At 43.4% G+C, this 26,569-nt stretch overlaps 1 protein-coding gene across 5 annotated transcripts in view; it reads left to right on the top strand.

Annotated features, from left to right (window-relative positions):
- The window catches only part of LMTK2 (lemur tyrosine kinase 2), a 62,881-nt gene that overhangs the window by 15,105 nt on the left and 21,207 nt on the right, over positions 1-26,569 (top strand). For 2 of the 5 annotated variants that reach the window (XM_081136160.1, XM_081136159.1), the window contains exons 2-6: positions 8,305-8,429; positions 11,428-11,572; positions 12,323-12,396; positions 15,500-15,618; positions 17,122-17,209. In XM_081136160.1, the coding sequence (XP_080992286.1) occupies positions 8,352-8,429; positions 11,428-11,572; positions 12,323-12,396; positions 15,500-15,618; positions 17,122-17,209 (504 nt within the window). In that variant the 5' untranslated portion in view covers positions 8,305-8,351. Of the gene's footprint in view, positions 1-2,598; positions 2,701-2,730; positions 2,752-8,304; positions 8,430-11,427; positions 11,573-12,322; positions 12,397-15,499; positions 15,619-17,121; positions 17,210-26,569 lie in introns of those variants that run through there. The other 3 variants (XM_081136158.1, XM_081136157.1, XM_081136161.1) reach the window with 3 other exon arrangements.

Raw genomic sequence — 26,569 nt, 5'->3', positions numbered from 1 at the left:
GCACATGCCCGGGTTGCAAGCTCGATACCTGGTTTGGGACATGCAGGAGGCAGCCAATCAGTGACTCTCTCATCATTAATGTTTCTCTCTCTCTCTCCCCCTCTCCCTTCTTCTCTCTGAAATAAATAAAGATATATTTAAAATAAGTCAATAAAGAAAAAGAAAGAAGAAAACTTTGTTATGGAGAACTTTGAATATACACAAAAGGAGACAGAAGAGTAAAATGAATTCTCTATAAACATCCCCCAGCCATGCCCGTGGCCAGTCCGACTGCATCCTTACCACCACCAGCTTCCTCTCTAAAGAGAGAACTCTTTAAAGGGCACATTGCCCAAGACTGCATTTCAGTTATATTAGCAGGAGTTTAACTTAGACCTTAGAAAGCATCTGAGACCATAGACTCTAGCAAGGGTTGTAGGAAATTTTAAAAAAGTAGACATGTTTTTCTAGGATTTTTAGGGTCTGCCCTGCCTGGAATAAGGCACATGCATTTAGGTTCTCTCTCTGAGTCTCTGCCCTTGTGCAGAAATTATATTGGCTGAAGTTGTGTTGCGACTCCAGCTCTGCCTGCACATTTGTGCAGATTTCCATGGGAAGTTGTGTGGGAAGACAGAATGTCCTTTCTCCCGGACAGTAGTGGTGCACTGAAGTGGCCAGTGTCGGGGAGGAGCCCTGGGAAACTAGCCCGAGGTTCTGCCTCTGGGACCAGCTGCTGCCTGGTCCTGACCTGGCTTCCCGGACTACAGGAAGGTCTGGTTCAGAGCTGCCACAAACATCTGAGCATGGCGCATCACTGCACAGCTCAGCCATGCCATCAACCTAATGAAGAGTCTAGTTCATGAAAGACTGCCCCTGCCATTGTTTTCCCAGGGCGTGGGCACAGTAGTCTGACAGAAGTCATCTAAACCTGACACTCCTTTGGCCAAACTCTGCCTCTTTAGATGAGCTCTTCTATGGTAGCTTCCATCCCAGTTAGTGTCTTTAAAATTGGAATGAAATAAACCTCTGATAACAGATTTTAGTGGAATAGGCTGAACAAAACAGCAACTTCACATAAAATGATCTTGTTCACAGGTTGGGTTGGCTGACCTCGAGAATCATTTCTGAACAATAACGCTGATTGCACACAGTGTGGTGTGTTCTAGGCTATGACCCTCTGGCTCAGGGGTCTTTGTGAGATCGCCGATCCATCCCCTCCTAGACCCTCAGTGCACTTGATTGTCCTGTGTGGTTGGATGTATTTAGTGCTGTGCTTCATTTTCCCCTTCTAATGTCAGGTTATTTAATATAGGTGTATTGTGACATTAAGAGGCAAGGAAAACAGTGACTTCAGATTCTTTGTATGGGAATCCTTTAGGATAGGTGGGTTTTCAATTTTGAGGTGTTAAATAGAAATGTGTGCAATGATTGTCTGATTTCTTTCCCCCAAATAGTATGATGATGATTCATTTTACTACATTTCTTGGGTGTAAAGCTACTTGTCAGGATCTTGGAAAAGGATGATGGACTTATTGGTCCTGCCCTTAAAAAAAAAAAAGCCAAGCTCTGGCTGGTTTGGCTCAGTGGTTCGATTTCTGGTCCAGAGCACGTACTTCAGTTGCAGGCTCAGTCCGCCGCAGCCCTGGTCCAGGAAGCCTGTGAAAGGCAACCAATCGATGTATCTCTTACATTGATGTTTCTTTCCTCCCTCCCCTCCTCTCTCTGTAAGAAAAAACAATGGGAAAAAATATCCTCAGGTAAGGATTAACCAAAAAAAAAAAGCCAAAACGATGTATTTTAGAGGTGGACTTGATGTCAAGACCAATTTGGAAGATTGCTGGTCCTTAGCTTCCCTGAGTTCTACCAAGTTTCGTTTGTCAGCCCAGTGGCCACCAGTTTTCATTGTCAAGTAGACAAATAAATCTCTCGTGAATTTCCTGAGGCAAGAGGCTAGAGAAAAGAGGAAACAGAAGACTTACATAGGTATCTGCCACCTGCTTAACAATCGTACAGCCCTTTCCCGTTCCCAGATCACTGCGTCCTGGGCAGATAAAGAGGAAGGCAGCGCAGACTGTCCCTGGTGCGGTCAAGGAAGGATGCCCTACCAGTGGGGATGGTGTTCCTGAATTAATGACTTCACGGTGTTATGGGCTGAATTGAGTCCACCTGCAGCACCCCTCCCCACCTCGGAAGGGACTGTATTTGAAGATGAGGGCCTTTAAAGATGTGAATATGTTAAAATGACGCCTCTAGCTCCTTAGTTGTTAATCTAGCATGACTTGTGTCCTTATGAGAGAAAATTTGGACACACGGACACCAGAGATGTGCACACCTGAGGAAAGACCCTTTGAGGACACAGTGAGAAGATGGCCGCCTACAAGCCAGAGTGATCTCAGAAGGAATCAACCTTGCCAACGCCTTGACCTTGGCTTTTCCAGCCTTCAGGACTATGAGAAAATAGATTTCTGTTGTGTGTGCCCCCCCAATGTGTGGTATTTTGTTATGGCTGCCCAAGCAGACTAATGGAGTGTTCAGACTGCAACAAATTTAGAGGCACATCTTAGGAAGAATGTACTAAGATTCCTTTTTTTTGTTTTTTGTTTTCTTTACTGATGTCAGAGTGGCAGTCCAGGGACAGTGGAAACATCTCCATAGTCTGGCATGTCCTGGGCTTCCATGGAGAAGAGGGTGCCTTTGGATTTTTGCTTTTGCCAGGACAGAGTGAGTCTACTCCTACAGCTTCCAGTGAAATGAGATGACATGGAGAACTTGGTGTATGAATAAATACTCGTTATCACAGGAGAACATAAGTTGGAGGAAATCCATTTTTTAAGAAAACTTATTTTTTAGAGAAAACAAGTTAATAGTTTTACTGCTAAGCATTGAATTGCAAAATGGGTAAATTAAGAATGTTTGTGGCAGTTCTCTGAGACCTGGGGAATAAATGATCAACTTAATAGTGAGAAGGGACAGAACCACCCAGTGCAGTGTGCATCGGGGTATGGTTAGTAATGGGAGGGAAACCTTTGCCAAATAAGAGCATCCAGTTACCAGAGACCGCTACTTTTATAATGTTTGATCCTTACAACATAAGTTCATTCTGTTAACCAAGAGATTAATTATGAATTTCTCCCCTCACCCCCACTTCCCTCCCTTGCTGGAGTCCGCTCCTTAGTTAACGTCTCACTTTTTTTTCTTTTCCTCATCCCCCCGCCCCCCAACACTTCTGACTGAATGTCAGGCCCTGTGCTGGGTCCTGGGGGCCACTGGTGGAGTATACAGGCCTGGTCCCCGACCCCATTTAGCTTGCAGTCCAGTGGGGAAGACATATGGACATTTAGAAAACTAGTATGATAAACTTCACAATGGGGAAATACGGGGTGCATCAGGGATCCAAAGGCTGGGACTGGGCCTGTGGTACCAGTTTCCAGGTTGAGATCTGAATGGTGAGGGTGAATTAGTCGGGGGAGGAGAGTCAGTGGGAGAGTTTCCGGATAGGGAGAATGTAAATACCTGTGACATAATAGGAAATACATATTTGGCCTTTGTATCCCTTTCCTGGCACAGAGCTCCTAAAACTCTTGGAATTTCCTGAGTGATGGCGTGATGGGAGCATCTCTCGTTATTAATAACAAGCCCCTATCCACCATACCTGAATTCATGCTAATGAAGTGACTCTAGGTGGGCCCCAAATAGCTTCAGGATGGGGCTGGTGGCCAGAGGAACCAACCATGTGATTAGAGAGTTTGCCCTTTCAGCCCCACCCCTTATGACTCGAACCACTGGGTAACCACATGGTAAACAGGAGGAAATTTCTCTTTATAAAAGTGTATCAGCTTGTAACTGAAGAAGGAATCACAACGTTAGAATATCAGTACTCTCATGAATCGAGCATTGAGTATCATTTCTTTCTATCTGGATCTTGAAAATTTTTTATTTAATCCCAAAATGGATTCACAGGTAACTCTTTAGTTAATTACATGTATGTTCAAATTCTGATCAAAGCTCTGGGCAGAGATTTGTAATGACTGAATTAATAATCAGGTGGTACTCCTGACCTCCTCTGAGTCATTACTGAGAAATTGCATGTTCCTAATTACCTGTCTGTAAAACAGATAATAGGTACCTGCCACTTAGAGTTTCTCAGGTTTTCTGCTTATGAAATCAAATGCTAGATATCTATTAAAATGGTTTGAAACTGTAAAATGACAATTCACAGATGTGTTTTACAGATGCCAGGGATGTTGTAATTGGCATCTGGGGGAAGCATGCTAAGCACCCCAGACCTCTAGTTACCCTCGTGCCCAGTTTGCACTGGGAAAAGCTGCCTAAGGGTCTAGAGACACTCCTGTTGTTATTGATGTTTTTCTTTAGTACACAGTTGGTTTGATTTATGCATTGCTGAATGCTGTAGACGGAGAACTTTAAAGGAAATCCATCTTGCTTCTTGGCTTCCTAACAGTCGTAATCAGGAACCTCCCAGGGGCCCAGTTTGCAGTTTGACCGCTGGGGCCTGGGGACTTTAGCTGTAGTTCCTCACGGCTAGAACTGACTTCCTCTCTGTGGCTTGTGCATTCCTGTCTCACCTTCCAGCCTGTGCCAGGTTGGTTCTAGTTCTTCATTTTAGGGACTTTTTCCTTCATTGGTATGTAGAGTTTTTTAAAGCACAGTGCTTTGGACTAATCAAGAGAAAAATACAGTAAATAAAACTAGTTTTTAAAAGTGGTAAAACTGTAAAAATTTCTACTAAGGCTACCTAGTAGGTTCCTTTTCAGGCAGTAATTTGTACAGTCCTTTTGGTGGGACTGTTGGACATTGAGGTTGAATAGAGCTGGTGTACATTGAGGAAACCTGAGTGCCGGGGAGCAGATTCCCCTGTGGCGTCCTCACAGAGGTAAGCTTGTAGGTAGAGCAAATAAGTAAAAGGTAGGGCAAAACTCAGCCCAGCTCTTTATTTTTAACATGGTATGACTTCTCATGCCTACCTAGTGACTCACAGAAGATGGTTTTATGACTCAGATAATTGAGCTGCCTTCAGGCAGTTCTGATCAGACTTTACAATAAATAGATAGTGTGTGATAATAAAAAATTATAGATGAAAGAGAGGAAAAAATGATTTAATATTTGCTATGTGGAATTTGGAGCAGAGCCCCAGAAGTATGAACTATGTTAATTAACAGCTGTGGACTTCGGTTCAAAGTACTTAGGTTAAGCTGTTTATAAGTGTTAAAAGTTAACCTCATTGAGGCAAAAACAATGTATCCTGGGAAGCACAAGGGTTTATACTCAGTGCCTCTGAACCCAGAGCCTGGCCCTGCCACTTTCCCTCTTTGTGTCCTTGGGCCTGTCAGTGTCTCATTTGTGATGTGGAGCTGGTCGAATTCCCTCAGAGGCATTGTAGCAATCGAATGAAATCATCCTGTATTTTGTCCAATCTCAGATTCAATTGATTATGACACACCCTTATTTCCATGCCATTAAAAAAGAAGAAACTCTGCCAATGAAAACCAACTTTCAGTGTAAGATGCACCTGAAATTCAGTGATGTTAAAATGCGGTGGACAAACTGCATTTTAAAAATAAATAAAATACAGTGGCTATGAAAGTGCTTTGCTATAAGAAGCCTCAGGAGTCATATTTAATTTTCATTGTATGTGTTGGGAGGAAAATAAAATTACAAGAATAAGTACACACAGACCAAGCTGAGTGAGGGAACAGGTAGTTGAAAGGAGAAAGTGATCTTTCTGGGTCTCCCTTACTCATAGAAAGTTGGCTCTCGCACCTCACTTAGTTTAGAAATGTGAGTGTTTGTAGTTAAGGAATTCTTTTTCTCTGTGAAAGTTGGCTTCCCTGTAGATGGGCTTTTGAGAGGAGTCACCGAGTCACTTTTAGGTTCAATGCATGGATTTTCCTGTTTTAGATACTGTTGGATTAGAACTTGCAGGTTCTTAACAACCCTCGCTGAAGTACAGTGGTACCTCGATTTTCCAATGTAGCCCATTCTGGAAGCCCTGAACGCTTCGAGTTCCGAAACGTTCGAAAACCGAGGGATCCACAGCCAACAGCTGGGCCTCAGGGTCTTGCCCTCAGCGGAAGCCGTGTGGCATGGTCGACTTCCGAGGCATGTTCGAAAACCAAAGTATTTACTTCTGGGTTTACGGTGTTCGTAAACCAAAATGTTCGTCAATGGAGACGGTCGAAAACTGAGGTATTTGTAAGCCTGGAGTCTGAGCCCCACTTGTAGCAATGCGGTGTAGCATTGCTTTCACAAACAGACCTTTTGTTGTTGAGAAGGAACTTAGTCCTGTTTGCAGACTTCTCTGGTCTTCACTGAAGCTCTTTATTATCATGAATGTGTTTTGCTCACGTAGGAGTTTGGATTCCGTTTTCTTTTCTTCAGGTATTACAGTTTTACTGAAGAAAAACGGTGGATCGTCCATTAACTCGTCTCCATGCCCACCCCTTGGTGCATTTGAAATATACATATATAGTTAGCTGTAGATGAGGATTTTAGGGAAACGTTTATTTCTGTCTTTATTGTGATAATTTTTTCACTATATATGTGTATAAATCATCACATTGTATGCCTTCAACTGACATCATGTGATGTGTCAGTTATATCTCAGTAAAATTGGGGGGAAATGTTTATTTCCTAGTAAAACACAGGTAGGGGAGACTTTACAGTTTGCTGTAACAAAGAAAATGCTCAAAATAGCCCTAGTTGGATGAGATGTTTTCTAGGTAACTCTTTGTTGGAAGTGAGATGTAAAAATTGTGCTCTAGACAAGGATTGCACACTGTTTCTAAAAGGGTCAGGTAGTCAAATATTTTAGGCTTTGGGGTTCACATGCAGTGTCTCTTGCATCTGTTTTGTTTAGTTTTATTTTGAAAACAGTCCTTTAAAGATCTAAAAATCATTTTCAGCTGCCCCCTGCTGTCACCGCTGCAGTGCACAAAGGGATCACGGGCAGGGTTTTCAGACCCTGCTCTAGTGGACAAGCTCCTGGTTATGACCAGAGCTCCTTGGAGAAGTGGCTGCTTCTAAAGCTGGAGTAGGGAAGGTTCAAGAGGAGCCTGGAGCTAACTGTGGAGGCAGCAAGTGAGGAAGCGTGGGGGGAAAGAAGAGGGTGGGGCACATCCCCAACTGGAAGGAGCTCCCAGAGCCAAAGCTGAAGCAGTTGGAGCCACAAAATAATGATAATACTGGGTTATAATAACCCCAGGATATAAAACAAATACCTGTGAGTCCATAACTATGTAAGTGAGGGAGGAGGGGCAAAGCTTTCTTACAGAAGAATGACAAATAATAAATGTAGAAGGACTGAGGGAAATGGAAAATCACCATTAGAACATCACGATATTAATGGCTGCAAGCAAGATGCAGTGATGGATGAGAAAATTAGTGTGCAGAAATTTAAGGAGACACAGAATGCTTGCATAATCTCAAAGTGTCTTCCCCCAAATACTAATGACTGTGGTAGTTTTAACATGTCCACAAATTCTGTGTTGCTACTCCCTTGAGGACGTACAGCTTACTTCCCTGTGAGTGTGCACCTGACTTTGGGACCCACTTCTAAGGAATAGGGTAGTAAAGGGAAAAGTGGTAACGTCACAGTGGTGAAACCCGGCAGAAACCACCTGGGCCAAGTGGTCAAGGTTCACATGCCCAGGAGTAAGTCGTGCCAGCATCATGTGCCCTTGGTATGATGTGATGAGAAGGGCTGTTCACCTTGTGCTATTCTAGATTCTCCCGCATATCTATAACCTCAGTCCAGTCATGGGGCAACCCAAATTGAGGAACATTCTACACAGTAACTGGTACTCTCCAGAAGTGTCAAAGTTATGATACACAAAGAAAGACTGGGAAACATCAGGGATTGGAGATGCCTGAGGGGATATGATTAAATGCAGTGTTGGTAGCCTGGATGGAACCTGGAAAAGCAAATGGTATTAATGGGAAAACTGGCAAAATCCGAATAAAGTCTGAAGTTCAGTTAGTGGGGGTGTATACCAGTGGTATTGTCTTAGCTCTGATACATGTGCCATGGAACCAAGATGTTAGTGTTGGTGGGAGTCTGGGAAGGGTAATGGGGACTCTGGATCGTCTCTGGAGCTCTTCTGTAACTCTAAGATTGTTTCACAGTAAGATTTTTAAAATCCTAACTTCTTATCCTGGATTGGTTATCAGCTTTATCTTGAGCATTTAAGCATTAGTTTATTAACTCTTAATCCCATTTACATTTGGTGGAAAATATATCGATTCGTTTGTTAAAGTTGATTTTGGAATGTCTCTGATGTTAATAATAATATTTATTTCTCGTTCCAGGGGAGTCACCTGCTGCAGAAGTGTCCTTATCTTTTGTGATCCTATCTATGTGTAGTTTCATTATATTAATCGTGTTAATTGCAAATTGTATATCCTGCTGTAAAGACCCAGAAATAGACTTTAAGGTGAGCACAATTGGTAGGAACATTTAAAATCATCCTCTGATACATGTATCAACACAATGGCTAAATACCACAGCCCCTTGGGAGCACGGGTTGGCAGACTTCTTCTGTAAGAGCCAGATAGTAAATATATTCTGCCCTTGTGGGTAGTAAATACTGCGCGCCATGCAGGGCCTTGTCACAGCTACTCAGCTCTCAGCTCTGCCATCGTAGTGCTGAATCAGCCATAGACAACCCAAGACAGGTCGTTGTGGCTGTGTGCCAATAAAACTTTACAGAAGTGGGTGGTTTGGATTTGGCCCCCTAGCTGTAGTTTGCTCGCCCAGCCTTTAAGTTTTGAAAGGGAAAAATAAAGCATGATGATTGTGTTCATTTGCTGTAAGGCCTATAAGGAAAAGCAGGCTGGTTTTGATTTTTTTCTAAACTTCTGTGGTTAAGATTATTGAGGCTAAGGGATCCCCCAGTGTGTCTTGTGTATAAGGAGAGCATCTTTCAGTTTACCTTAAACCCTACAGCTCCCTAAGGGGGAGAAAGAAGAATGCTGCCAATTGTAAACACTAGTGGGGTCGGAGTGGGGCTTGTACATAATATAAAAGGGCTGTTGTAGCCGCAGATGGGTGGAATCTGCTGGAAACTGGCTAGAATATCCTGCCCTAGAACTTACTGTATCCCTGCTGGCATGTTTTGGGGCTCAGTGAATACTTGTGAAAAAGAAATATAGGCCCTGGCCAGATAGCTCAGTTGGTTAGAGCAACGTCCTGATAGGCCAGTTTGATCCCTGGTCAGGGCACATATAAGGATCAGCCAATGAATACATAAATAAGTGGAACAACAAATTGATGTTTTTCTCTTGCAAGTCAATAAAATATAATAGTAAAAATAAGGAATGCATACATGCAGAGAAAATGGTCCTTTACATAAAGGCCTGCTAACTATACTAGGGGCTGTCCTGGGGGGCCTGAGGGTCACTGGTTTTAATTGGGGGGAAAAGAAAGCTGTCTTCTAGCTAAAACCTTCTTTTTAGTGGATATGTAAACCTTATTTCTAGAACCTCACCCCTACTTCCATTGTGTGTTCTCTTTACCTCGAGCATGGTGGCAGCTCAGAGGTAAGGATGTGTGCTGTCCTTTGGTTCTTTGCTAGCATTAGACACATGGAAGGCTGAGAACAAAGGAAGACTGGAGGAAAAGACTCAATAGCACAGTCTTTACAAGGTTTTACCTCAACCATGTAGGGCTTTATTCATGACGTCAGCCCCTGGGCCCTAGAATCATGGCAGACACCTTTGTGGGATCTTAATGACTGCACCATATGAGGGCGCAGTGATAGGCAGAGAATCTGGATTCCTTGACTGTCAGTCTTGCTGAGGGACTTTGCACAGACATTAGCCATTTGGGGACAAAGATAAGGTCTAGTCACTGCTGCTGAAGCAGATGCAGGCTCTCACATGTCATGCATGTTGCCTCATTTCCCCTTCCAGTCTTCTAACCCACTGAATCTCAGTATCGACACAGGCTCGGGGAGTGTGGATTTTTTTTTTTTTTTAATATATCTTTATTGATTTCACAGAGAGGAAAGGCGAGGGAGAAAGAGAAATAGAAACATCAGTGATGAGAGAGTCATTGATCGAGCCCACAACCCGGGCATGTGCCCTGACTGGGAATTGAACCCTGATCGCCTGGATCCTAGGTCGATACTCAACCGCTGAGCCACGCCCGGCTGGACTTGGCCAAATCTTGAGTGGCATTATTTCTAAGTTGGGAGTGATGGATTGATAAAGTCTTTTTCAATGGGAGAACCTGTAGGAATGTCTGGAGGGAAAGTTGAACACAGCTCTTCTGTTTGGAGGTGTCCTCACAGATTGAAGTCACAGTACCTCACTTATTCTGCTCCTCCCCCCTTCCCTGTTACAATTAGCAATGATGTCCTGATGCATTTGACAACGAACATATAGGACATATATGAAATAATGCCCCCTCACATGCAGGTGAGATCATAAATGCTACTTCAGAGAGATCTGCCCTTACAGCATTTAGTTTCTTCCTTGTATAGAGGCCTAAGGAAGGTGGTAGAAAAGGAGATGAAAAGAAGGATGTTCTGTAGAGGAACGGAAAGCAGTCTTGTTCACTGACCTCTTCTCAGCTTCTGTTACGGTCCCTGTGGGGTAATACTCGTTCATTACCTGAGCCAATGAATGACATTGATAATCAGCTCTATCTGTGTTAACATGGACACCAAGCTCTCTGATGGGAACGGGTAGGGTGGCTTTCTGCTAAACAAAGTCACTTCAAAGGTTTCCACAGCTCAATTGGTGCAGCCTCGATTTTCAAGTTGCCGTCTTTCAAAAACCAGACATTCTTAGAATGTTAACTGTACTTGTGAACCACCATGGTTATGGTACATTTTTATACCATAACCGTGGTGGTTCAGATCTTAAGATGATTTTCTACCCAGGTTAATAATTTTTTTATCTTACCCTTTTCAGACAAATAGGACTTGTTTAAAAATATCTTTCCTGAGTCTTTTAACTTCCGTGTTTTGATAGAAATCAGATTGCAACCAGAAATGCATATACAATTTTGAAATAAATTTGTTTTGATTCACTATGCAAAGAGATCTATGAAAGTTAATAATAATAATGAAAGAATAGCTTAGACTATAATAACTTAGCAGTAAAATTTTGAACTTAGAAGAGTATTTCTGTTTTAAGTTCCATGATCATTATAAAAAATTTTACATTTAACTTCAAGCTATCAGTCTAAAAAGTTACATAAAATAAGTATAATTTATTTTCAAATCTTATGTATTCTGCTATTTGGAGTTGGAGAAGACAATTATATATGCTTTTTACTTGAAATAAGTCTGAATTGGGGGGGAAAATTATGGCCACGTGTTCCAAATGAATGAATAAATGTTCATCTCTTAAATGTTAGCCAATGTGTTTTAGGATTTGCTCTCAAACTTAATCTATATTTGCCATAACAATGCTCTTTTGTGTTAGGAATTTGAAGATAATTTTGATGACGAGATAGATTTCACACCACCAGCAGAAGATACTCCCTCTGTCCAGTCTCCAGCAGAAGTGTTCACACTTTCAGTACCAAACGTCTCACTACCTGCTCCATCCCAATTCCAGCCTTCTGTAGGTAAGACCTTCTGTCCAATGTCATGTTTTCCTGAGCTATTTCTGAGAAGTGAGACTGGGAACCTTCCTGAGAATAGCAAAATAACTGGACTGACTCCCCTGTGGGCTTATTTCTCTTCCTTCTGCTCCCTGCTGAGGCTGAGTGGTCAGGCCCATTGCATTCCTGTAAAAGCTGAGTTCTTTCCTTTTTAGACCCTGGATCTGTTACAAGAATAAACTGGCCTCCTCACTTCATTCAAGTGGAACCTCGGACAGAGCTCCTGCCTCTTTAGAAGGCGAGCTTCTTTCCTAGTTCTCTGTACTGCTTGTTGTGCTGAGTAGACACTGCTGTCTTCTGGGATGTTCTGTGTTTGGGAGAAGGGGTATATTTGAATTTGTTAATCAGATGGACTTTTCGTACTAAGATAGGCAGAGACAGTCCCTGGGGTTCCCTGCTCCACCATAAAATAGGACTAAAGGCCAGTGGGATGGTGACTAGAGGCTACAGTAGAGTAGTTGGAGCAGGAAAAAACAGCAGAAGGTATTAAAGAATCAGTGTGGGATACTCATTCTAAAATACTGTCAGTTTTAGAACGTGGAACCATTTAGCATTGTTAGTTTGAAAGAGATGTTTTATGTATTTCTCCCTTTACTAGCACAAGCATTAAATTTATGTTGGAGTTTGAACTTTATAGGTTGTATATTTAATATTTAATTTATTTCAGTGAAATACTTATATTTAGTTTTTAATGTTCTTTACTTTTTCCTACAGAAGGTCTGAAGTCTCAAGTTGTGCGCCACAGTCTAAACTACATACAGGAAATTGGAAGTGGCTGGTTTGGAAAGGTAAAGTGTTGTTCACTTTTGTTTTTTCCCTCCTACGTATACTGTTTAGAATTTAAAGCTAATTGAGAATTGTATTGTATGATGTTCCACGTTCTCTCTAGACCTTATAGTCCTGATTGAGTTTTCCCATTGCCCTCTGAAACCTCATGGGAATGTGAGCTTCAACATTCCTGGGTGGTAAGTTTTTCCAAGAAGGTCTTTTATTTATGTATCAGAGACCTTTCTAATGTTGGCATAAGAATAGTAAGAAGGGAAAAGACATAGGCATTTTGGAAGCTCTTTAGCCTTCTTGAGTTAAATTGTTTGTTCTTTTGCTGCTTCCTCTTTTTCCTGTGACATTTACACCACTTTGTAATTGTAAATGGAAAGTAGTAGTATACTGGGGACCACTGCAAAGAACTGCTCTGTTTCTCACAGCCTGTCCGGTGACCTGTAGTAACAGCCTTTGGTGACCTTTTTACCACCGAGTGTTCAAAGGAATAATTTTGTTTTGACACTGTTTCCGTGATGTAGCAGGCATCCTCCGTGAACGATTCCTAATTGGATAGGGATTGCATCCTAAGCAGGTGGTCAAGACGGGAAGATATATTTGCTCTGTAGTCAACCATCTTAAATGCTTCTTGTCTTCTCATTCAGAGCAGTCTGTCTGTCCTGTATCTTTCATGTCATCCAAAGGTTATTAGTTACCAGGTCTTCTAAGCCATTTAGCAAAACCTTCTCTGTATCACAGGTTGTTCGTGGCACTGGGGGTACAATGCAGGGAAAGATGGGTAAAGTCCCCGCCAGTGGAGTGCTGGGAATGTAGCAGCAAACAGAATAGACGCCTTGTCTTGACAGAACTGAATGTCGTGGTGTATGGGATGATCAGACAGCGGTCAGTAGCAGGAGACAGGCTGAGTGGTGTAGGGAGCCAGGTGATGAAATGGATGTGCATTTAGAGGCTGACTTTTACTCAGAGTGAGATGGAGAAGTACTCCAGTCTTGAGGGGTGAGTGGCATAATCTGGCTTACCGTCTGAAAGGATCACTCTGGCAGTTATGTTTGAGAGGCCCAAGGGGAGAGCAGGGAGGTTAGGAGGCTGCTGCAGCCACCCAGAGAGAGATGCAGGGGCTTGGACCTGGATGGTAGGTGAGAAGCATGGAGCAGTGAGAAGTGGTGCAACCCAGGACAGATTTTCAAATAAGAGTAAATAGGACTTGAGATGGAACAGATGCGGAGTCTGGAGAAAGAGGGGAGTCAAGGAAGACTACTCATGGCCTGGTGGACGGGAAGGATGTATTGAGGTCAGTTTGAAATGGCAGAGACTAAGGAAAAGCAGGCATGGAGGGAGGGAGTCAGGAGCTCACCTTGGGTGTGTTAGGTGTGAGATAGCTCTTAGACATGCAGGTGGAGATCTCAAGTAGGCAGTTGGAGATGCAGATCTGGAGGTCAGGAGAGAGGTTCCAGACCAGAGAGAGGACTTTGGGAGGACTCAGCATATAGATGTATTGAAAGGTATGAGACTAGAGGAAATCACAGAGAATGTGAACATAGAAAAGGGGCTGGCAGGTCACAAGGACTGAGCCCTGAGGCTCCGCAGCACTGAGAGGGAGAAGCAGCTGGGGAACCTGAGAAGAATCGACCAGTGAGTAGGAAGAGATGCAGTCGCTGGAGGAGGAGTTCCAGGAAGAAGAAGTGCAGTCAATGCTGCTGACAGATTGACTAGGGTAAAGACTGGGATCCAAGCGACATGAGGTCCATGATATCCTCAGAAGAGGTGTTTAGGGGCCATGTCCTCACATGGAGAGGTTCCAGGGAGAGAGTGGGGACAGCACATTGAGACAAGTCTGTTGAGGAGATTAACTCTAAAAGCAGAAAAATGGAGTAGGAGCTGTTTGGGACCAACCAAGATGGTAGACGAGTGGTATCACGACTGGCTTCAGAGGACAAGTTGTACACTTGTTGGATTAGACTGTTGAAGTAAGTGAGCTGGAAATCAAAAGACTGGTCGAGAAGAAGTTAAAATTCAGGGTTTGGGATGTACTGTAATTGTCAGTTAACTAGGTATGGGAGTGTTTGCCAAGATGGGAGCGTAGAAAAATGATTATTGGAAGTGAGGTCAAAGAACTGAGAGGTCGAGGTGTTGAAGGACTTGTCCCTGCGCTTGGTAGCAGTGGCGGCGGGAGAGCAGCAGTGGGCCCGGTTGTGGCGATAGTGTCCTCTTCGCCTTGCCCCTCTTTGAAATTGGGATCTTATGGGTGTCAGGCTTTTACTGTGTTGGTACGAGTGGGCTCTTTGAAACAAAGAATATGACTTAATTAGAATTTCTTGTCTTGTTCATTTTTCTGCCCTTATATTCCTAATAAACATTACATTCGTTCAAGTTTATACTTCCTATTTCCAGGGCATTAAAATGAATCTATTTTATAAAAAGATAAAATAACTATTTTTAAACTACTTTAGTTTTGATCATTCTTGAATTAAATAAACTTTCACTTCATTTTTATTTTAGGTAGTGTATTTTGGAACGCCTTTGCACTGTTCTGTATTAAATTTCCTGTTTCACTTGTAACGTAATCTTATTTTCATTCTCGTTTTGTGTTCTGTTAATTTCCATGCGATGTATTTTCCCCGGAGTTTTGACTGAGGTTTTAGTATAAGATACAGGCCGGGAACAACTGGCATGCCATGGTGTTTAGCGTCATACTGCAGTGATAGTTTATTTGCACTGTGTGTCCAGGTTACTCTCTAGTGTGCGAAGGAGACGGAACAACAAAACCCATCTGAAGTGTTTTTGAGAAATATTTAAGTTATGTTTGAATTGAACTTGTAAATTAATTTTCTGTAATGTTCTTGATAATCTCCGTGAAAGTATAATACATGTTTAAGTAAATAGAAAAGAAATGGACATAAATTTATGAATGTTGTAAATATCTGGTGAATGCCTTAAAACCGAAGGTAGTATTATACTTTCCTAAGCTTTTTGTGAGTAGTATTTAAAATAATAGAAAGCCACCTGCTTATTGCTTTAATTTGTTTTCCTATATTCCATTTCCTAATAAATGAGACACACTTCTTTACCATTTTGTTGGAAGTAAAATGAACAACTGTCCTTTGGTTTTAGGTCCTCCTTGGAGAGATTTACACGGGCACTAGTGTAGCAAGAGTAATAGTGAAGGAGTTAAAAGCAAGTGCAAGCCCAAAGGAACAAGATACTTTTTTGAAAAATGGAGAACCTTACTAGTAAGTAACCCTTAATATATGTTTCTGTAAATGCATCGTAAAGTATCTAAGTGTTGAGTCACTATATTGTACACCTGAAACTAATATAATACTGTGTACCAGCTGTACTTAAATTCTAAAAACCCACACTAACCAGAAGGGAGCTCTAGAACGTCAGGGTTCCTGGTCAGGAAAATGATGGCATTGTAATCCCAAAGCTTAAGGAGTAGAACGCAATTGTCAAGATTCTTAGCAGCAGATTGGTTTTGTGACCCTAAGGAACAAAGAAAGATTGAGAGATGTCAGCAGGATACAGGGACCTCAGGGGAACCCTGACACCGTGTCGCAGGTGTACCTCCTTCCCCCACACGTCACCTTGTGCACCTGTCATGGATAATAACGAAAATGAACTCATTTAGGAAATTTCTCTCTTTCTCTCTGTATGGACAGATTGCAAAATTGTTAGACCTGAGAATGTCTTATCTGCCAAATAAGTTTGCCTTTGAATAAAACCAAAATATTTTGAAGCTCCCCCAAAACCATGAAAATGTCCCTTGGTAGGTGAAGGGTTAAACAAACCAATATGTCCATACCAGGGAATACTTCTCAGCAATAAAAGGAATGAACCATTGATACAGGCAACAACTTGGGTAATCTCGAGGGCATTATGTTGAGTGAAAAAATCAGTCTTAAAAGGCCACATACTGTGTGATTCCATTTACATAATATTCTCAAAACGAGAACATTATAGAAATGAAAAACAGATTAGCTGTTGCCAGGGCTTAGGGGTGAGGGGGGGCACAGTGAGGCGGCAGAGCCCGACTGGGGTCGCCTGGGGAGGGCTGTGTGGTAACGGAGCACTTCTTTATTTCTGTAGAGGTGGTAGTTGTGTGACTCCCCGCATGTGAGGGTCACAGCTCACAGCCCGCAGAGGTGTGCGCACGTGGGGCCTCTGTCAGTGCCCTGGTTTGGACTGCACTGCAGTTGTCAGGTGTAACCCGGGGACACGGGGAGGGACATGGGACCTCTTTATGCTGTCTTCACAATTTATTGTTCATTCATAATTGCTTCAAATAAAAAGCTTTTTAAAAACTATTTTGGCATATCTTTTTTCATAAACTTTCTTTTGGACAAAATGTTTTCCAAAAAGAGTGCATATGCTGTGGAAATTTTATGGGAATAGTATATAAGCTAGATAGCCTGAGGAGTAGCTGGGCTATTTAATATATGGGGTGAAATGCTTATTAAGTTTGTATATTTGGCCTGCCTTTTTAAAAAATGCTTCACAGTGATAATCTATAAATTTAAATTACTAGAATTAGAGGCTCTTCTGACAGGAGTTCTGTTTTGATTTTTGAAAATGTTGGCTTTGAATTATTTAATCACTAGATAGCATTCAGTCTGTTAGTGTGTTCTTTTCAGCTTCTATTTAAATCACAATGAAAGCTAAGGTTTGGATTACTGTTTAAACAGTTTTATCAATGTGCTCTCTGATGAATGGCGCTGTGACTATTTTTTCCCCAGTACTCTTCAGCATCCAAATATTCTTCAGTGTGTTGGACAGTGTGTAGAAGCAATTCCCTATCTTCTGGTGTTTGAGTTCTGTGATCTGGTAAGTTTTTAGTAGAAATTCAACGTCAAGCATTCAAAAGGTTATACCCAAGTGTTTTTGACAGAAATGCTGGATGAGGGACTGCCGTCACTTCTGTCCCCCATTTTAAGAACTTGATAGCCCAGCCAGGCGTGGCTCAGCGGTTGAGCATCGACCTAGGATCCAGGCGATCGGGGTTCGATTCCCAGTCAGGGCACATGCCCCGGTTGTGGGCTCAATCCCCAGTCGGGGCGTGCAGGAGGCAGCCAATCCATGACTCTCTCATCATTGATGGTTCTTTCTCTCCCTCTTCCTTCCTCTCTCTGAAATCAGTAAAGATAAAAAAAAAAAAAAGAACTTGATAAAGTGTTCACTCATTACCTTTGATAATAGTATTAGTGCTGTTATGTTCCATCCCTTTTGTATGCATTACCATATCTAGTCATAGTTCTCTTTTTTTACCCTCACCTGAGGATGTTTTTTCCATTGATTTTTTGAGAAAGGGAGGGAAGGAGAGAGGGAGGGAGAAGGGAGAGAGGGAGGGAAGGAGAGAGAGGGAGACAAGAGAGAGTAGAAGGGAGAGGGAGGGAAGGAAGGAGAGAGGCAGGGGGAGAGAGTAGAAGGGAGAGAGGGAGGGAAGGAAGGAGAGAGGGAGAGGGGAGAGAATAGAAGGGAGAGAAGGGAGGGGAGGGGAGAGAGTAGAAGGGAGAAAGGGAGGGAAGGAGAGAGAGGGAGAGGGAGGGAAGGAGAGAGGGAGGGAGAGGTGAGAGAGTAGAAGGGAGAAGGAGGGAAGGAGAGAGAGGGAGAGGGGAGAGAGAGCGTGATGTGAGAGAGACAGATCCATTGGTTGCCTCCTGCACACGCCCCGACGAGCCGGGAATGGAACCTGCAACCCAGGCATGTGCCGTTGACCAGGAATTGAACCTTAGACCCTTCGGTGCATGGGCTGACACTCTAACCACTTAGCCACACTGGCCAGGGCATGAAACATTTTATTTCATTTTATCTTTTTTTAAAATATATTTTTATTGATTTCAGAGAGAGGAAAGGAAACGGAGAAAGAGAGAGAGAAACATCAATGAGAGAGAGTCATTTGATTGGCTGCCTCCTGCACGCCCCCTGCTGGGGATCTAGTCTGAAACCCGGGCATGTGCCCTGACCAGGAATTGAACCGTGATCTCCTGGATCCTAGGTTGATGCTCAACCACTGAGGCACGCTGGCCGGGCTATTTTATCTTTTGTTTTTATTTTAAAAATTTTTTTATTGAATATATTGAAATAGCATTGTGATGTTGGTTAATAAAATTATATAGCTTTCAAGTATACAATTCTATAATACATCATTTATATATTTTATTGTGCATTCACCACCCTAAGTCAAGTCTCCTTCCATCACCATTTCTCTCCCCTTTACCCTCTTCTACCTGTATGTCCTCTTTGGAGAAGTGTCTGTTCAGGGCCCTCTTCTACCTGTATCCCCCCTTCCCTCTGGTAACCACCATACTGTTGTCTGTGTCTATGAGTTTTTTTTCTTTTGCTTAATCCCTTCACCTATTTCACCCAGCCCCCTTCCCCTCTGACAGTGGTCAGTCTGTTCTTTGTATCTATGGGTCTGTTTCTATTTTGTTTTTTTATTTTGTTATTACACACTCTCTCTGCCCTCTCCCTCTCTCTCCTTCCCTCCCTCTCTCCCTTCTACTCTCTCCCCTCCCTCTCTCTCCTTTCCTCCCTCTCTCCCTTCTACTCTCTCTCCTCTCCCTCTCTCTCCTTCCCTCCCTCTCTCCCTTCTACTCTCTCCCCTCTCCCTCTCTCTCTCCTTCCCTCCCTCTCTCCCTTCTACTCTCTCCTCTCTCCCTTCCTCTTCTCTCTCCCTTCCTCTTTCCTTCCCTCCCTCTCTCCCTTCTACTCTCTAAAAATCAGTGGGAAAAACATATAAGTGAAATCATGTGGTACTTGTCTGTCTTTGACTTGCTTATTTCACTTAGCGAGTACTTTCCAGGTTCATCCATGCTGTTGCAAAAGGTAAGATTTCATTCTTACTTTACAGCCGAGTAATATTCCATTGTATATATGTACCACTGCTGTTTTAAAAAACATATATGTCTTTATTGATTTCAGAGAGAGGGAGGAGAGAGATAGAAACATCAATGATGAGAGAGTCATTGATCGGCTGCCTCCTGCACATCCCCCACTGGGGATCAAGCCCACAACCCTGGCATGTGCCCCACCAGGAACTGAACTGTGATCCCCTGGATCCTAGGTCAATGCTCGACCACTGTGCCACACCAGCCGAGCTGTACCACTGCTTTTTTATCCGCTCATTTGTTGATAGGAACTTGGGCTGCTTTCAAATCTTGGCTATTGTAAGTAACACTGCAGTGAACATAGAGATGCATATATTCTTTTGAATTAGTGTTTCAGGTTTCTTTGGATATAGTCCCTGAAGTGGGATCACTGGGTCAAAAGGCAGCTCCATTTTTATTTTTTTGAGGAAGCTCCATACTGTTTTCCATAGTGGCTGCACCAGTCTGCATCCCACCAGCAGTGCACAAGGGTCTCTTTCCTCCACACCCTCACCAACACTTGTTTGTTGATTTGTTGATGGAGCCATTCTGACAGGCGTGAGGTTTTATCTCATTGTGGTTTTAGTTTGCATCTGTCTGATGATCAGTGACATTGAGCATCTTCTCATATGTCTATTGGCCATCTGGATGTCCTCTTTGGAGAAGTGTCTGTTCAGGTCCTTTGCCCACTTTTTAATTGGATTGTTTGTTTTTTTGGTGCTGAGTAAGTTCTTTATAAATTTTGGATGTTAACCCCTTATCAGATGGTTAATATGTTCTCCCATTCAGTGGGTTGTCTTTTCGTTTTGTTGATGGCTTCCTTTGCTCTGCAAAAAGTTTTTAGTTTGATGTAGCCCCATTTGTTTGTTTTTTCTTTTGTTTTCCTTGCCTGAAGAGATATACCAGAAAAAATACTGCTACGAGAAATGTCTAGATTTTACTGCCTATGTTTTGTTCTAGGATTTTTATAGTTGAAACACATATTTTATGTGACTCTCCTCAGTCATATTGGGGGAATGTTTACTCCTGAAGGCTGAACATCTGGAAAGAGCTCCCGTCCCCACCCAAAGCTTTCATTGGCAGAGCTGAGCTAATGGCTGTTTTCAGTTAAGTCCACCATCCAGTGGTGCATAGATCAACAATAAAATTTATAAGACAGTAGTTATTTCTCAAAAAATTAAAATAGAATTACCATGCGATCCAGCTATTTCACTTCTAGGTACATAGAATTGAAAGCAGGATCTTAGAGATTTTCGTGCGCCCGTGTTCACAGCAGCAGCATTCACAGTGGCCAGGAGGTGTCCACCAACGGATGAGTAATAAACAAAACGGTTATATCCATACAGCGGGGTATTATTCTCATGTGCTGAGTGAAATAAGCCAAGTCACAGAAAGACAAATACTATATGATCCCACTTCTATGTAAAATAGTCAAACTCACAGACAGTGGAAGGGTGGCTGCCAAGGGCTGGGAGGAGGGGACGGCGAGTTGGTACTCAGTGGGTGCGGAGCTTCAGTTTGGAAAGATGGAAAGAGTTGTGCTGGTTGGACGGCGGTGACCATAGTTGCACAGCAGGGTCAGTGTAGGTAATGCCCCTGAACTCTACACTTAGAAATGGTTAAAATAATTTTATCATTTTACCACAATTTAAAAACCATTGATAATTACCTACTATTATTTAAGGTGCTGTACTCAGTGTTACCTATATTAGGAAGAGGCAAGAAATTCCCAAATTTCCTTGGGAAATCTGTCAGTGCTTGGAGTGGCTTGTGTCATGTCACAGTAAAGACCTTTAATCCAGGGTCCCGCCAGCATGCCCAGAAGCAAGAGGTCACATTTGTCTCCTTGGGCGGTTTCGTACTCATCAGCTCTAGGCCCAGTCAACTTCAGAGCTCTCCTGTAGCAAGGACCGGGTCTTGACAGGGTCACTGGCACTTAGGTCTCGGTCTCTAGGCTCAGGGATGGCTGGGTAGGGTCAGCCCAGTGAGCCAGAGAGGGCCTGCCGAGCGGAGGGGCACCATCCAAGGCAAAACCACCTGGCTCGGGAACAAGCAGCTGCCGCCCGAGTGAAAGGAGCCACTATCTTCACATGTTCTTAGTAGGTCAGGGGCTATTGAATGAACATTGGCCTTTCAGTCGTCACCAGGCAGTGATCATGCTCAATGATAACATCTTCTAAGTAGAAAGGAGAGAATATTTTTACACTTACTTAATTCCTTGTAAGATAGAGTTACCAGCCTGTTTTTCAAAAACACTTTATCTTAGAATTTTTATGAAAGAAAAGGAAAACTCTTCTGAGTGAGTTTGGTCGCTGGACCGCTGCCACCGATGTGTAATGCTGGGGGTGCGGTGTTTATGAAGGAGCCCTCACTGCAGGGCGTTGTCTGTGCCTTGTTGCCATGGGAGGTACACATTGCTGTCACATGAACAGGGAGGCAAGGAGATTGTTTTTTTTGAATAAGGATCACTTGTTCAACAAAAACATATCAAGCACCTATTAAGTACAAAGAGCTGGGCAGTGCCCTGGGGAACACAGAGGTGAGTCACCCCGATCCCTGCCTTTTCTGCCTATAGAGCCAGGCAGGCCTGCCTTCAGATGCTCATTCTGCCACTTCTTTATGTGTCACCTTGGAAAGTTGCCTAGTCCTCCGTAAGCCTCAGTTTAGACACCTATAAAGTGGGGGTAATACTGCCTACCCCACAGACTACTATGACCACTAATAAGATGATGAACGTAAATTGCTGGGCATATAGTAAGTGCTCAGGAAATGGTAGTTATTTTTTTTTCATTTTTAGTTAAGTTCATTGATCATAATTATTGAGAAAATGTTTGAGTAGCACGTGTAGAAGAAATCTAACTAGAGTCTAACTAGAGTCATTGGGGAAGTCTTTGGAAGGGAAGTGTGTTTGATCTGAGCGCTAGTGGATCAACCTTAGCAGGAAAGGACGTCAGGAACAGCGTGAGCCAGGCAGGGCGGCCCGGCAGCGGGTGTGGGGAGCAGCAGGTGCTCTTGCGGGCTGCGGAGCCTGGGTGGGTGGAGTGCCATGTGAGGAGAAGCACTTGGCATCTGCCGGGAAGGACCGGTTGAGTGGAAGGCTGGGACACCACTGAGGAGACCAGGCTGCAAGCGAGGTAGAGAGAAGAACGGAGATTTCACCTGGCTCCGTCTTAAATCTTCCTCCCTTCCCCAGGCCTGGCTGGAGCCTTGGGCCCACTGCAGGCCGTCCTGACTGCTTGTGGCCAGCCCTTCCTACCGTCCCTGCTGTCTGCTGCACTGCAGCCTGGGTTTCCTGAGGCTGCTTGCTTCACGGCACTGCCTCCCTGCCTGCTCTGTGCAGCAGATGCTGGGGCACTGAGGTGCACCCCTGGAGTTGGTTCGCAGGGTGATCACACAGGGAAACAGTGCTGTCTTTCAGATTTTGATGCTACTAGAACATTTAAAATTACATGTGTGGCCTGCACTCTGTTTCTGTCGCCCAGCTCTTCTCTGTAGGGTGTGTGGAGAAGTGCATCCTGAGATCAGGTGACTGCTCTGAATGAGTTTAGAACAATCCACACTCCCTGTTTTTAAAGTGAAATCTGTTGTGTTTCCTAGTCACAGAGAGAAAACTTTCAAACAGAATCAATTAGGTTTTACTTAAAATACTTTCCATGTTGGCTGTCTTTGGCTAGCTTTAATGTACAAAGTAATGAAATAGTAAATATAAAGCCCAATAAAATTTTGAAACTACAGTTTTCTCCTAAATTCAATATTAGATTGTTAAGTTGAAATATGATGGGACTGCTTTGGGGAAAATGATTGTCCCAACTTTAATTTGGGAGGACATCTTTTAGAACTTCTCAGTAAGATTTGTCTTTTTTCTCCCACTCATTAAGCAATTATAGTCACCCCTTGATATCCACAGGGGATTGGTTCCAGGAACCCCCGCAGAACCAAAATCCACAGATGCTGAAACCCTTATATACAATGGTGTAGTATTTGCACATAACCATGCACATCCTCCTGTATACTCTTTTCATTTTAATCCTTACCCAGGGATATGTTTATTGATTTTAGAGAGAGAAGAACAGGGGAGAGAGAAACATTGATCTGTTGCCTCCTGTATGCACCCCAACCAGGGATTGAACCTGCAACCTAGGTATGTGCCCTGATTGGAAATCGAACCCGCAGCCTTTTTGGTGTCTGGGACTGCACCAACCAGCTGAGCCACCTGGCGGGGCCTCCCATATACTTTAAGTCATCTGTAGGTTCCTTGTAATACCTAATGCAACGTAAGTGCTGTGTAAGTCGATGCTATACTGTAGGTTTAGAGAGTAACAAGAAAAATGTGCATATTCAGTTCAGATGCTACCATTGTGGACCTCACCACGCAGTACACTGTAACTGCCCCCCGAATAGTCGTGACCTGTGGTTGGCTGAATCCACAGGTGGGGAACCCATGGGTACAGAGGGATGGCTGTATTTGCCAAACTCATGCAGTTGTAGGTTCTGGGGACCCAGAACCAGACCAGAGTCCCAGCTCTGTGTAGCTTATTTCTGGTGGGAAGGACAGATAAGCAAACAAATAAAATGCCAGGGAGGCCCAGGGGTGACTTTAAGCAGTGGATTTTAAGCAGTGGCTACTCAGGGTGGAGGCAGGAAGGCAACACAGGGGGTCTGTTGCAGTAATTCGCACAAGAGGGTAGTGTCTTGGACTCGTGTGACCACAGTGGAGTCGGTGAAAGGTAGTCTGATTCTGAATTTAGTGTGAAAATAGAACTGGGACTTGGTGATGGGTTGAATGTTGGCATCTGGAGACAGCAAACTCAAGAATCGCATCTTTGGTTTTGGTCATCTGACCCCCTGGGAAAGCTGTGCCATTTCTGAGAAGGAGCAGATTGGTGGAGTTTCATGTAGAACGTGTGAGGTTTGAGGTGCCTCTTAGGTCATCCAGGAAAGGGTGTCAAGTCAGCAATTGGACAAATGAGTCTAGGGCGATGGAGGAGTTTAGGGCCAGGAAATGTATTTGAGTGAGCCATGGGGAGGTAGAGTCCCCTGGAAATGAGTGTCACAGTGACAGGGACCAAGGACGAAGGCATGAGCCCCTGGGCGTACCAGCACTTACTGATCAGTGAGAGGGGGAAGTGGCCAGTGGGATAGGAAGAAAGCCAGGAGACTGGGAAAGGAAGGAATGGGCCCATCACCTGGTTATGCCGGAGAGACTTGGACCAGTGACCAGCATGTAACAGAGGCAGTCAGCGATAGCCCCTCGGGAGCAGCCGCAGCTGAGTGGGGGGCCTGGTGGGGGGAGGGAAGGGGAGCAGTGGGGTTGGGTGGGTTAAGGAAGCCAGGAGGAGGAACAGGCTTTTAAGGAGGTTATCTGGGAAGAGAGGAGGGAAATGGGGTGGCAGCGGGAGAGGTGTGGGGGCCAAGGAGGCTTGTTTGGTTCTTTGTTGGATTTACCTGAGAGGTATTTGAGCATTAGAGAGACAGAAGGGAGGGACTCACCCAGAGGTCGAGTTTAGGAAGGCACAGGGTTGACTAACAATAACAGGAGGTGGGTAAGGGTAGATGGAGACAGGTGGGAGCTTGAGTGGTGGTGAGAAAAAATAGATGCCCAGAAATTGTGGGAGAGAAACAGCTCAAGTTGGAGGAACAGGGACACAAGGGTGGGGTCCCTGGGGGCTGCAGCTGTGATGTTGATGTCTTATCTCCTCAACAGTGTTGGGTATGTGGCTATTTAGGTCATTCACTCATCCTTTCATTCAAATTTTTGTTTAAAAATTATAACTTTCCCCCCAAATCATCCTATTAAACATAAATTTTCAGTTATAAAGCTATTTAATTATTTAGTTTTTACATTGTATTGAAATTACTTCATTGTTCTCAGTATCTTGCAAAAAACTGGATTAAACCCTCATGGCAATTTGTGTTGGAATTTAAGAGGATATTTGTGAGTAACCCATTTAAAGGTCTCCGTTGAATGACTCATTCCAAGAAGTCATTCCCAGTTGCTAGTCTGTTAATCTGAGTGTTTAGTATAGCACTTTGCTGCCATCTAGTGTCATAAATTTTACTTTTCGAGTTTTTGGGGGGATTTTGGAGAGGATCTGAGACATTGTTAGAACTTGGATAAAAGAAACTATTTTTCAGAATACATTGCTGTTCTTAAGTGTTATTGTTTTTTCAATAGTGAACCATAGCAGTTATCCCTGTCTACTCACTAAACATCGTTAAAACCTAAATAAAACAAACCAGATATCTAAAAACAGCTTTGTTTTGGGTAGAATGAATCAATTTTTAGTACGTATTGAATATGAACATTTTCATTGTAATTAAAGGTTTTATGCTGATTTTTCTTTTAAATGGAGAGCTGTTAAGAACTTTTCTAGAGCACAGATCTAACCCTGGATCCTGCACAATCCATTAGAAGTCTCACCCATGAGAAACAGTGCTCAGGCTCCTCAGTAATTGTTGGTGTTAACTCCTCTCCCCAGGTTAGAGATCTGTGGGGAGAGGCTTTTAGTTTTTGCCACGCTAGAAACATTAGGAGTGTTGGCATTAGAAAGCAAAATCTTCTGTTTGTTACATTTGTCTTTTAATGAAATTTGGAGAGTGGAATCAGTTGTTAATCCTTACCTGAGGATATTTTTTCCATTGAGTTTTAGAGAGAGTGGAAGGGAGAGGGGAGAGAGAGGGAAGGAGGGAGGGAGGGAGGGAGGGAAGGAGGGAGGGAGGGAAGGAGGGAGGGAGGGAAGGAAACACTGACGTGAGAGAGACAGGTAGATTGGTTGCCTCCTGCATGCACCCCGACCGGGACCAGGGATCAAACCTGCGACCCTCCAGGGTGTGGGCCTGCACTCTAACCACATCAGCCAAGGAGAGAGAAGATATTTTAAGAACAGTGAGTGGTGACAAATATACTTGAGATAACCTTGAACAGTAACTACACCCACTCTGCTCTTCCCTGCCCTCGTGGCCAGAGTCACTTGGGAAGTGTTCCCAGTTTGCTACCAGCTAGTTTGCTTTGAGAATTAGCCGGGCAGAGCACAGCATAGTCCTACTTATGTGGGTGGTAATTTTTACCTTAGATGGATATTTCTGGAAAGGGTTAGACAAATGAATTTAAGTAGCCATTTCACTGGTAATATAAGTAAATTAAGCTATTTATTTTCATATTTAGTTTCCATATGGCCTACCTTATAAAAAATCCCATAACCTGTAGGCCTGGAGTTTTTTGCTGGAATTTTTCTGGGTTAATTTAATTGTCATCCAAATCTGTCTTCATTCTCACCACCTCCGTCCGTGCTGGGGAGAGCCTCGCCTGGTGAAGGTG

Source organism: Miniopterus schreibersii (assembly GCF_964146895.1).
Source record: "Miniopterus schreibersii genome assembly, chromosome: 4".
Lineage (NCBI taxonomy): Eukaryota > Metazoa > Chordata > Mammalia > Chiroptera > Miniopteridae > Miniopterus > Miniopterus schreibersii.
The sequence above is the reverse complement of the archived record's forward strand: the minus strand, read 5'-3'. Positions and strand labels throughout refer to the sequence as shown.